This window comes from Felis catus, chromosome A1, assembly GCF_018350175.1.
Source record: "Felis catus isolate Fca126 chromosome A1, F.catus_Fca126_mat1.0, whole genome shotgun sequence".
NCBI classification, from domain to species: domain Eukaryota; kingdom Metazoa; phylum Chordata; class Mammalia; order Carnivora; family Felidae; genus Felis; species Felis catus.
In genome coordinates, this window is record NC_058368.1 from 122,038,392 (window position 1) to 122,051,748 (window position 13,357).

A 13,357-nucleotide genomic window follows, 5' to 3' on the forward strand; every position below is an offset into this window, starting at 1 on the left:
CATAGTCTCATCCCCACGTTCAGTTTATGGCTCAAGTGGCATTGCATAATCAGCTAGACCGATACAAAGATTTTCAGATGCTACTGCTGGAAACGTCACAGGCTCTGCATAAGGCAGGTGTGGGCCTCCCTCCCTCCGTGCAGTCCAGTGCCTGGAACAGATAGGGTAATTTCCTGGATTAATAACACGCATTATGGACAAAGCTGGGGATGAAGGTGAAGTCTGCTACTAGTATGTTTTGGTTTTTGTTAGAATTGGAGAGCCGGGACACTCAATTAGGCAACTTTTGTTTTTGCTTTTTAAAAAACAGGTAGTTTTTATGTATTCCATAGAGTGGCTCAATGTAATTGCTCTTTAGAAACACGTAATTGCAAAAAGTGAGGTTATGGGAGATTTTCTCTCCTGCAGTAAAACACTTATTCCTTTACTACAGAACCACAATTTATTTTGGTCTTATTACGTCAACATTTCACAGAGCTGTGGAGGAAACAAAGTTCTCATTATCTTTGGGATCAGCACCTAGAGCATTATCTTTGGGATCTTTGGGATCAGCACCTAGAGCACAAAACCTGGAAAATAGTACATGTTTAATAAATACCTGGTCAATGAATGGGTCACTGAATTGATTGGGGGATATTTCATATTTTGAATTACTGAAGATATGGACAATATTTATATAATCAGAAAAATAACGACAAGATCAACCAAAAATTATCATCTCTACCTTCCTAAAATGAAGAACCAAAGTTTGCTGACTGCCGATGCCCAAACCCTAAGGAACCAGGGGTGGAAAGGAGGCTGCAGCAAAAGCAGTGGTGCAGACTCTACAGGCTGCCTGTCCACTAGCAAAAGTAAGTGCTTCAACTTGCCAAGATAAAACCCCAACTCTAAGTACGATGTATTCTACCCTTATCTTTGGCATCTTCCTCTCCCGGTCCTATGCTGCTACTAGATGACTCCTCATTTCCTTCAAACACCCCAAGCTTTGCTCTAGTGCCTGGCCAGAAAAGAATCTAAAAGGCCTGATGAATGCTTGAAAGAAAGAGAATTAGTCACTATGCCTTTAGTGTTGGCATTCTCTACAGTTAGGCATTCTTTCCCGATTGCTGGGCCATTAAAACTTTCTTTCTCTTTCTCTCTCAGACGCTCCCTCAAATACATCTAGAGAACGCAGTGGTGTAACACTGGTGTTCGCCCTACTCATTCATTTATTTACTCCATCATGTACATCTCATCTCACTGTCCATGGTTAAGGCATCACTTATGTTGGGTGAGTGGCATGGAAGGATAGGAGTAACAAGGGCTTTGTGAGGACAGAGTCCTCAGTGCCCAAGCAGGACACCTTCCTTCCACTTCTCGTCCATGTCCCAGCTGATGGCAACAGTCAGTGCAGTTCACACTACTCACAGAACTTATGATTTACTCTGGACTGGGCAAACCTCCTCATACAGCATTACTTCACCCCCACACCCGACGCCACCATAATGTATATAGTACTCTCCCCATGTTACAAATGAGGAAACCAAAAGAGACACACAAACTAAACCTGTCCTCAAATCACACAGCTAGTAAAGGCAGTGGCAGTATGTTGATCCAGGCCTAAGCCTGAAACTCTGCTCTTATTCATCACGTTATTTGGCCTTTCTATCTCTCTGCTTCCCATAAGGAACAGATGTGAAAGTGTGTCTACTGAGTTACATGCATAAGAAGAGAGCCTGGGAATTACAGTTGCCTACGTGATGCCAGCTTTCCAAATGTGTGCAGTCACTTGACCACCTGGATATTTAGTCTGCGTGAACGCCAACATCTGGATATTTGGAAAAGTGATGTTCAGGCAAGCATTTAAAATTTATCTGAATGTCTGGCTCTATATAATACCCAGGCAAGACATTTTTCCTGAAAGAAGGACATAGAGATGTGAATTAAAACACGAGACAAAAATTTCAGACGAAAAGTCTGTTGTTTAATTATTAACAAGGGAAAAATGAGTTTACCTTTCAATCTACCATAATGTTTCACAGAATCAATGCTGCATTAATATCAGGCTTCATGAAAACAATTCATTTGAGCCAGATCAAATCTAACTGAGGTTCAACTAAAGGATGAAGTAAAATGCTGTGAATGAAGTGAATTTTGGATAATTGTCGATTCTTCACCATCCAATGTCATAATAGAAGCAGAACTCTCTTATAGCTACTGATGGTCTTAATGCTATTACTTCAAATCAAAATAAAGATACTATTCTATAAACCCTGAATATCTCAGTTTCAACATTAATCCAGGAAGCTCAGGATCCAGAAGTTTCCATTACAGTAGCTCTTAGCCCTGTGGCATAGCCATGATCTCTCATCAACTTATAGTCATGTTACCAAGTCCACAGGGGTGGCTTGTAGCAATTAATATTTTAGCCTGACCTGCCAATTACTCCTCCAATTCTTTCATGCATTACACAAATCACACTGTACCAAAAGGCTTGAGAGCCTCCAAACCAAACACCTCAATAGGTGTTTTCCTTCTTGTCTATTGTTTTTTTATAGAGTTGATTCATCATTTTCCAACCTATGCTTGAACAACCCTTGGTTATTTCCCCACATCAAATGCCTGACCTAACTGAGGACAGTCAGGGAGTGTGTGTGTGCATGCATGCCCTGTGCAGATGCATGGTGGAAGGAGGGAAGATGGGAAAGAAAAAGAGGAAGAAAGAGATAAAAGAGACAACAGAAAAGGGGGAGGGTGGATAGAAATGTGAATATAACAGTGTCATAGGAAAATATATCCAAATAGAAAAAATTCCTTAAAACTGCTGTCACATGAGCATTCTTCGGTTGCTCAGTTAGGTGTTCGACTTCAGCTCAGGTCATGATCTCACGGCTTGTGAGTTTGAACCCCACACTGGGCTCTGTGCTGACCGCTCAGAGCCTGGGGCCTGCTTAGGATTGTGTGGCTCCCTCTCTCTCTGCCCCTCTCCCCCTCACGCTCGGTCTCTCCCTCTCTCTCTGAAAAATAAATATTAAAAAAAATAAAAATAAACTCCTGTCACATGTTCTGATCCTAATCAGCTTTTAGGAAATTTCTCCCTGATAGGAAAAACTATGCTGGTACAGTGAAGGTTAAGATATGGAAAAACTGGAAACAACCAAGTACCTAAGGATAGAAGCCAGGTTGAGTAAATTAAAGGATGTTTATAGAGTAGCGTATTATACAGCTACAGAGAGCCATGTGCTAGAAGAATATTTAATGGCTATTTGTGATCTCTTTCTATTACAGATGCACACATGGCCACAGTCTCATCCCCAGGTTTAATTTATGACTCCGGCTGCAGTGTGTTATCAGCTGGACTGAAACATCACAGGCTCTGTGAAAGCAGGGGTGATGATTTTCTGTGAACAGGAAACGAAGTCTCTCGTGACCAAGGACTTTAACCACTAAACATCAATTCCCTCTCAGGGCTTGGGGAAAATTTGGCATGATCTCGTTGGGGGATAGAGGGACCAAGACACTGTGTTTCTGCCTTAGTGAGCCACTTTAGTAACTCATCACATCAAGAGAATATCAGGGAGAAATAACACAGGGGTTTGTGAGTGCATCTTTCTGTATGGGTCTGCTTGTGTGCCATTGGCAAATAATTCCTGGACCTACAGAATGTGGCCCATAGTGGAAGAAGATGTTCTGCAATGTTCAAAGACTGATGGGAATACCTCAAAACCTTGTATGTCGAGAACAACAGGCTTTGTCCCTTCTTTCTTTAAACAAAAATAAGAGAATGCAATGTTTCAGTCTAACCTCCCCAAACTGCATCCAACTTCCACTTTCATTTGTATTATGAAAATACGTGCAAAGGTTTTCTCAGTCAAGATCGATTGATCGATCAATCTACCTATCATCTATCAGTCATTCCATATGCCATCTCCGTAACTAAAACTAAAATGTAAGTACAGTCTCAGTCTCCTAATAAAATGAATTTTGATGATCCATATAAGATATGTAGTCATTACTTTTATGTCAAGGATGTTTCCCTATCACTCTGAAAAATTGCCATGAATGAAAATTCTTCAGACCTATATATTGTTTTTTTTAAATGTGTATTTTTGAGACAGAGAGAGACAGAGCATGAACAGGGGAGGGGCAGAGAGAGAGGGAGACACAGAGTCTGAAGCAGGCTTCAGACTCCGAGCTGTCAGCACAGAGCCCGATGCGGAGCTCAAACTCACGGACTGTGAGATCATGACCTGAGCCGAAGTCGGATGCCTAACTGACTGAGCCACCCAGGCACCCTGCTTTAGACCTATCTTAATTAAGAAGCATATTAGCACTAGGAGCTCTGGCAGAAAATTGATTCAAGACAACACTCCTTGGAACACTTTCTCCACTACAGTCTCATTTATCCTATTTGCATCTTTAGTAAATATCCTAACTCCTGGTAATGGCAAATCAGAAATAACATCAATTCAGAATTGGAATTCCAAATATATATAATTTAACTATATGTTGGTCTTTAATTTACTATTAAGTGCTAGATCTGATTGATAAATATATTAACACAATTTATTTTCTCCTAGATCTTTGCTCTTAATAAGAATGACTGCCAAATAGATATTAAAACACTGTTCATTTTTCTATAAAATTAGGTATCTACATCCCACAAAAGAAGGTTCTACCTCCTTAACTACACAATGCCAATTTCCCCATGAGTTTGGTCTTAGACATACTGACAAGTCAGAATCATGAAATTTTAGGATTGGATATACCTAAGTTAGAAGCAAATTCAGAAATGAATAAAAGGGGATGTAGAATCAACTTATAAAGGTCATGATTGCTTACGAAGCCAAAGAGAGGCAAACAGAAAACAAAGCTCGCCCACCACTGCGTAGAGTACTTTTGAGAAGAGGCCCTCACCAGGATCGTGTTTGAGCTTTACAATAACTCTAGAACAGCCCCCAGCCCCATTCACCGACTCTCCACTTTTCTGTGGCACACGCTTCAGTAAACATTAAATGCATGATTGTGGTTCACACAGGTTGTCAAGTTAAGTGCTCCCTGAGATAGTCAGCCCGGTACCAATTATGAAGTTGGCACCTTCCTGTTTATCCCACATCCTGATAAGAAACTCCTAGCCATTTCCGGAAACTCCTGGCTGCCACAGCACTCCATCCACCTGGGGAGCTACTGATAATCACCACCAAAGTGCTGTTCTTGGGGGGCCGGGTTACTTACAGGCAATTGAAGATATTTATATTGCCCTCTGCTTTCTCGGAGCTCTGAGTTTATAACCCTTTACTATGCATGTGTGCTTTTTTTCTAATCACCTGTTTTACTCCTTTACCCATCTTAATTATTCTTAGTATCATCTGGAGAGGTATGATTTGGTTTCATTTTCCCCTGTCTCTTCCCACAACACCCCAGAACGGCGGAGGAAAAAGGAAAGAAAGACACATTTGAGTATGATATGACCTAGCAAGTTCCTTTTTACCACAGATCAGTCTTTGGAGAAAAAGAAAAGACTCTGGAAGGCAATAAAACTATAGGACTACTAAAATTTTCTTTTTTCAAGATTTTAGTTTTTAAAAAAGTAATCTCTATACTCAATGTGGTGCTTGAACCCAAAGTCCCGAGATCAAGAGTAGCATGCTCTACCGACTGACCCAGCCAGGTGTCCCTTTTGAAAAGATATTTTTAGGGGCACCTGGGTGGCTCACTCAGTTAAGCATCCAACTCTTAACTTTGGCTCAGGTCTCATGGTTCATGGGATGTGCTCTGACAGTGCAGAGCCTTCTTGGAATTCTCTCTCTCTCTCTCTCTCTCTCTCTCTCTCTCTCTCTCTGTTCTTCCTCTGCTCTCTCTCTCTCTCTCTCTCAAAATAAATTATAAAAACTTTAAACTTTGTGGTGCTTAAGTGTTAGCAACTCATTAAAAAATATTTAAACACTAAGCCAACTCTCTATTGGACAAACATAAGCCACCTAGAGGCAGAGGTCAGCTCCTATGACAGCAGTTTTCAACCCTTGCCTTTTTCCTTAAGTTCAAATCCTGACAGGTGTGATCATGCTGCTGTAGTAACAAAAAACATCTCTGACCCAATTGCTCAGTCTCTTTCTCTCTCTAGTCACTGTAGCAGGAAGTAGAGGAGCAAACTCTTTTTCCAGTCTCTGCTCCAGGAGGCAATGCTATAACTGAGCACATTTGGAAGAAGCCTGCTCTTCCAGCTGGTGATGGGAATCTGTCCCTCTCTCCCCTCCAGGCTCTGTGGCACCATCTTGAGAGTTGCCTCCGGCTTCCTTGTGTAGTTCAGCTACATGCTGGCTTCCACTGCGTGTGTGTGTGTGTGTATGTGTGTGTGTGTGTGTAGTGTCAAGAAAAAAATTCCTGTGAAGCTCTGAAAAATACAGTTCAGCCAACTTCCTCTGTTCACATTTTAGTGGTGGTGGTAATTTCCACCCCCAGCAAACCTAATTTCTTCTTTAGCACACCCTACCTAAAAAAAAAAAAAAAGTAAGAGTAATTTTTCTCCAAACTAGGGAGGTTGAGATTGGGCAGAGATATCTACAATCTTAGCATTAGGTAATTTGGAAAAGCACTTCAAAATCTGTGCTGAAGTGCATTCTTTAAATATGATCCTTTGGTTTACAATTAGATCTCTTGCAGCAGCAGAGGTGAACCTCTCTACTTTGAGAGGTTTAGACTCACCCAAACCTCTGTATTCATTCATCCTCCTGAGTTTCTACCAGAGACCTTAGCATCAGGAAATCAATCTTGCTCACTGTTGTATCCCCAGCACCTGGCACAAACATTAATAAGTATTTGTTGAATAAATGAATAAAATGAAAGAAGGGCTCAGATCAGTTGGGACCAAGATAACATCTATGCTGTGATTTATTCATTCAAATATGTTGGAATGAACTCAGTTCCCTACGGAGCGTGCTTGAGGAACAAAAGGTAGCTGCTGTTGAGATCACTAGGAGACTTTTGTTTTCCTGTGTAGGGTGGAATCTGGGGCAACAGCTGATTTTCTCAGGACAAAGGAGGGGGAAAAGAGGATTTCTGAGCGGATGTGTAGGTGAACAGGAGGGAGAATATACTTGAAACTTGAGGGGCAAATGGCAAGCCATGGGAGAGAGAAAAGAGATGGGGTGTGTGATGTACCTCTCCCCCCGAGTCTCTCTGTAAAACCGTCAGTGAAATGCCCACTATCATCAATGATTTGGGACTCAAGCAAGGAACACAGTCTGTAGTAACAGCATAGGTGACATACAAGTTCAACATGGAAAACAAATATGAATAAAACGAATTTCCTTCCTTGGAGGAATAAATAGTCTTGGATAAAATGGCCAGAGAGACAAAACATTCCAAGACATGAGAAACTGTTCAGATACTTTAAAAACACCAGTGATTTAAACAATGGCATCTATTGCATATTTCCTGTGTACCAGGCATGTGTTGGGCCCTAGTCGTATGTTAGCAAAGGAGACAAAGACCTCTGCCCTCAAGGATGAGGAGGCAGTAAAAATGAATGGGATAGTATCAGTAATTGGGGCTCTGAAGGGAATAAAAGAGGGGGTGACATACAATGATGATGGATGGGATTCAACATGAACTAGGTGGTCAGAGTTGCCCTCTCTCAACAGTCACAACTGAGCTGAGACTGAAGGACAGGAAGAAGCCAGCTACATGAAGATGTGTGGATAAAGCTTTCCAAAAAGAGGGAAGAGGTGCATCCAAGAGACCCATGGTAAGCACAAGGCAAGTGATGGGGTGGAGGGTGTACAAGATGGTCAGAGAGGCAGGCACAGGCCAGATCAGGAAGTCAGAGAAGATTACTAGGTCTGTGAGGATAACCGGTGGAATGGCAAAGACTCAGAGCTGATGACTGGAATGCAAAGGTAAAATGTAATCACAACACAAGGGCCTTGGCATGCACCATCTCTGGGGGGATGTTCTCAAACACTGGCTCTCCAGGGGGCAGGAAATAATTTAGTCTAGTTAATTGCCCTTCGGGACTGCTCTGTGTATGCATGTAAAACTATGGATTATCCAGCCCCAGATGCAAATGAAAAGGGCACAGTAGGTCACTGGTTTTCCAGAAGACTCTTCTCACTTGAGGTAGAAGTGAGAATGCCAATTAGCCTCATTTCTGTGGAAGGGAACTGGGAGAGGAGAAACGCCCAGAGAATTGTGCTTCCGATTGGCTTGCAAATCATAACAACCACCCCAAAATTAAGAGAAGAGGGGGAAAAAAGCTCCTTTGCTCTTGGGACCTTAAATGATTAGAAAGAGTTGTTATTTGGCTGATTTTCACACTTCATTAGCATATGCATAATTTAACAAGGGAACATGCTGGGGGCTGGCACGGGTGAGGGCAGCTCTCCATACCCACGGACTAGAAACTGGGGCAGCGGCATTGGGAGTGCTTAATTATGCCAGCAAGGCAACAGAGATGTGCACAAAATGGAGTGAGCACACGATGGAGTCTTGGAACAAGCACGGAGAGACACCCTAATGTCTATTTTCGCCCATGAGCACACCTGCACTGAGAGCTGTAGGCAGTCCTGAATGTTCTTCTCAAGGACAAAGTCATCGGGGTTCTATCTTCATGCTCCCCACTTCTCTGGCCATCAATCCCCTCTTGTCAGATAGCCACATTTTCTTCCCCCCAAATCTGGGATGCCAAGAAGAGTAGAGTATTTTATTATGATTGTCCATATCATATTCCATGTGGCAGTGAAAAAAAGAAGAATGTGGAGTGGTGTCTTAGGGGCTGAATAAAATGGACTCTAGGAGAAGGATCAGATCTTAAAATTTTACTCCTGAGTTCCCTGATAAGATCTGCAAGCAGAGAAGTAAGGACAAAATTTGCCATCAATATCGTAATTTAATTAACATTTAGGCTTTTTTTCCTCTACTCAAAGTATCCCTTAAATCCCAAGATGAAAATAAAGAAAAGTCAACCTTTAATGAGAGGACTCAACTATGCCTGGTCACCTGCCCTGCTGGACTTGCTTCTCTGCTTGTGACCCTCGGAAGGACACATATATAACTCAACAGTTGATGAGTGGAATTGGAATGGTGTTTGTAAAAACAAAAAAAAGGCAGGGAATTTTATAATTCTCATACTGTATCTCACAATGTCACCACATTCAATGCCATAGAACTTTAAAATTGTGACCCTATCATATTGATCTACCTTGGTCCATGGGTCTATTCTGAGATGATTTACAGATCTTTTCCTGCTTCTGACACCTTCTAAGCATCAATTTCCCTTTTTTCTATGAAGACAATCTTAATTTTTCTTTTTCTCAGTCCAGTGTGGTCTGTGCATGTGTGTGTCTTTAAGACCAGAGCTAACTGGCATACTCCATTCCCCACTCCACAGTGCCTGGGCCAAGCCCAAAAAATTCTCCAACTTGGACCAAGGAGAGTTAGGTTCAGGCTTCTGCTGCTACACTGAGAAGATTTCAATATATTACTTTCACTCACTTCACACCAACTCCTCACAGCTCTCCAAACATGTCAAACATTTTCATACCTCTGTGCTTTTGCATATGCTATTCCACTTCTTGAATGAATGAAAAAAATCCATCCGTACTTCCATATGTTATTTTGGCTTGAATTCCCAAACCTTATGCTATCATATTTAATTTAATAAGCATGTACTCATTACTGTTATATCAGACCATTAGCTGTCTCCCCATCAACCATTCTTCCATTCTTCTGTAAACAAGTCCCCTGGATTTCCCCCTTCTCATCCTCAAGTCATGTGGGCACTGCCCATCCTTCCCTCAACATCAGAGTTAGGGTCTACCTGGCTTACAGCCGCCAGGTGGTCCATCTCAGTAAAGGGAATAGATTTAGGGCTGGGCATGGAATCCAAACCAAATAAGAGGTAGGAGATATTTCCTAAGGGTTTAAGGAGATGTAAACCCCTGCATTACAGCAGTCAACTTTCCACCACAAACAAAGAGCCTGCAAACAGCGGCTGGGTCTACAATGAAAGTGGAGCTGAGAGACCATCTATCCAGGGTAACACAGCTGAACTCTGCGTCAAGCCTTACCTGAAGTTAGCATTCTTTTGAACTTTTAATTTGCGTGTGCCAAGTCTGTGATTAAGTAGAATTTTAATGGGATTTTACAGCCTTGTAACCAAAATATTCCTGACCAACAGCATGACAAAAATGTTTACTAGTTTAAGAGTCAAGGCAGAAATCTTTGGGAAATAATAAACCACATTCTAAGCTAAGTCCAAATTGTTCATGCATTCATCCCTTCAACAAGTATTTGAACACTTACTCTATGTCACATTGAACACTTACTATATGCTCTAACACATACTGTGTTAGAGCATTATGGGTATAGCAATGAATGGAATGAACAAATATCCTTTTGAAGCATAGATTCTACTGAAAGGAGATACTGACTGAATAAACAAAAACAATGCTAAATAAGTATATAGTATACTAGATTACTATAAGAATACAATGGGTTAAAGCATGTCAGAAGGGCCGAAGGCAGAAAAGGATTCCAGTTTTAAATAGGTATTTAGTAAAGGCTCCATTGAAAGGTAACACTTGGTCAAAGGTTTAAAGGAAACTGGTTATGCAGGTATCTAGGAGAAGGGCAGTCCATGCAAAAGACACAGCCAGTACTAAGGCCCTGAGGTCTGGTGAGTACAAGCAGCAGCAAGTGGGCTGCTGAGGACAGAGAAGGCAGCAGGAATGAGGTCAGAGAGGAAAGTGACTGGCCAATGATGTACAGCCTGCCGGGCCATCGTAAGGACCCTTTTATGCTGAGTGAGATGGAGAGTCTGTGGAAAATGATGAACAGAGGAGTGACAGATTTTTACCTAAATTCCTACAGGAATTAGTCTGGCTACTGTATGGAGAACAGATATGGGTGTCAAAGTCAAGGACAGAAGCAGGAGACAGTTGCAACAAAGCATGATAGTGGCTTGGATCAGTATGGTAGCTGTGGAAGTGATGAAGAGGCATGGGATTTTGAACAGAATTTAAAACTAGAGTCAATAGGATTTCCTGATGCATTGTGTGTGGAATGTGAGTCAAGAATGACTCCAAGGTTTTTGGCCTGAGGAAGAAGGTGAAAACTGCCAACACCTGAGCAAGGGACCACTGCAGGGAGAAAAGGTTTGTTCAGGAAATGATCAGTTCAATCTGAAAACATGAAGTCTGAGATGTTTTATTAAACAACCAAGTAGAGATTCTGAAGAAGGTGGGTATATAAGTCTGGAGTTCAGGAGAGGACTGGACTAAAGATACGAATTTGAGAGCTGTCAGCATTTAGGTAGTATTTTAAGCCAGAAAACTGGACAAAATAACAAAAGGAGTAATTGTAGATGACAAGAACAGAGGATCCAAGGACCAATTAATTTAATCAACTCATTTAATCCCCAAGATAACCATATGAAGTCAGTTATTATGGCCATTGTAACTTTACCTTTGAGGAAATCAAAGTCTCAAGATGTTAAGATCACACAGCAATCTGACCAAGAACAAACATGCTCGTGTATATTAACACTTTAGTCATGCAGGGACTGAAACCAGAGAAGTCCAGCTCCAGTGTCTGTGCTCTTAAATATTACTCAATATTGCTACCTGTCCCCAAGTGGAAGTGTTTAATTAGGTGGTAGATAGTTAGAATTAACAATAAATAGAGCGTGTAGGACCTAAGAGTGGCCAACTAAGCTCCAAGAATGGAGTTTTCTGCCTCCAGAGCTAGAATGGGCTACAAATACAATGCTGAGATAAAGGCAAGAGTCAAACTCAGGCACTGGAAGACCAGTTTGCTCAGTGGTCTTCATACATAGTCAGATTCACTGGGGGGATCCTGTTAAAAAATGCAGGTTACTAGGTAACCACTGTGCACATGATTCAGTAGATACTGAATGGAGCTTGGGAATTCTGTACTGACAAGTGTCTCAAGAATTCTGAACACCTTTTTATTTTATTTTTTTTTAATGTTTATTCACTTTTGAGAGACAGAGTGAGACAGAATGTGAGTGGGGGAGGGGCAGAGAGAAACAGAGACACAGAATCCAAAGCAAGCTCCAGGCTCTGAGCTGTCAGCACAGAGCCTGATGCGGGGCTCGAACTCACAAACCGCGAGATCATGATCTGAGCCGAAGTCAAATACTTAACAGACTGAGCCACCCAGGTGCCCTTGAACACCTTTTTGAGAAACACTATGATAGGAAATCTACTTTGGCTCATCTCTGGCCAGTAGCTGTCCACAAAAGATCAATAAAATTGGACTTTAATTCATCTTAGTCTCACAGATGGGACTGGGACAGAAGAAAAATAGCTTAGCTTGGAAAAACAGTTTGATGTTCTTCACAAAAATCTTTAGTCTTCCTTTACTAACCAATAATCAATTTTATACTTGAACTAAAATTGATTATTCTTTACTTATTCTTATTAAATGAAATAGTGCCTGAACTTTGCACAGCAAATGGTGGGTTGTTACTAAACACTCATTGAAAGGATAAGATGTGTCAGAAATTTATACCTCTCATTTGTCAGTGGAGACCCGAGACCCAGGCTTAGTTCAACATCTTCACCCAACAACAGTTGCAATTAAAGTGGAATAGCATTTACCTTAAGGCAATGAGGATCTATTCTTTATAAAACACTGCCAAAGCAGAGCTATAAATTAAGTGGATTGGTGTGAATGCCCATTTCCTTTTCACCTCTTGTCAAACAGACAAGTAGAGGGCTTCTCAAAAATGCACATAACTCCAATAATTTACCAAACAGTTGGGTAAGTCCAAAAACCCATGAGAAACATAGCTAATATTTGCTCCCAATTTGGCTAGAATCTACAGGTAATTGCACAAATGATTTCTTCCAATACCAAACACCATTGCTAAATGCTTGCATATCCTATAGTTTTCTGTTTCTACTCAAGGTTTGAAAAGAGTCCTTACAAAGAGTCTCTATTTTGGTGATGTGACTAATCACCATATTAATACACTGTAGTTTTATTTTAATTTCAGAATTTTTTTTTTCAACGTTTATTTATTTTTGGGACAGAGAGAGGCAGAGCATGAACGGGCGAGGGGCAGCGAGAGAGGGAGACACAGAATCGGAAACAGGCTCCAGGCTCTGAGCCATCAGCCCAGAGCCTGACGCGGGGCTCGAACTCACGGACCGCGAGATCGTGACCTGGCTGAAGTCGGACGCTTAACCGACTGCGCCACCCAGGCGCCCCAATTTCAGAATTTTTTTTTTAAGAACCACCGACTCATCCAATTTATTGGTTTGATTGGGAGGCTACCAAATAGAACTAGACTAATTTGTAAAGCAGCAGAACCTAGACAACAAACAGTGATTTCTGTTTCCTAACCCCCTTCACA

The 13,357-nt window shown here is 41.5% G+C and overlaps 1 protein-coding gene across 17 annotated transcripts in view; it reads right to left on the reverse strand.

Annotated features, from left to right (window-relative positions):
• PPP2R2B (protein phosphatase 2 regulatory subunit Bbeta) overlaps positions 1–13,357 on the reverse strand; it is a 510,749-nt gene that overhangs the window by 184,759 nt on the left and 312,633 nt on the right. Inside the window, exon 1 of one of the 17 annotated variants that reach the window (XM_045060633.1) lies at positions 6,685–6,721. The exons of the other annotated variants lie outside the window; for them this stretch is intronic. Coding sequence (XP_044916568.1) covers positions 6,685–6,706 — 22 coding nt within the window. The 5' untranslated portion in view covers positions 6,707–6,721. Of the gene's footprint in view, positions 1–6,684; positions 6,722–13,357 lie in introns of those variants that run through there. 17 annotated transcript variants of the gene reach the window in all.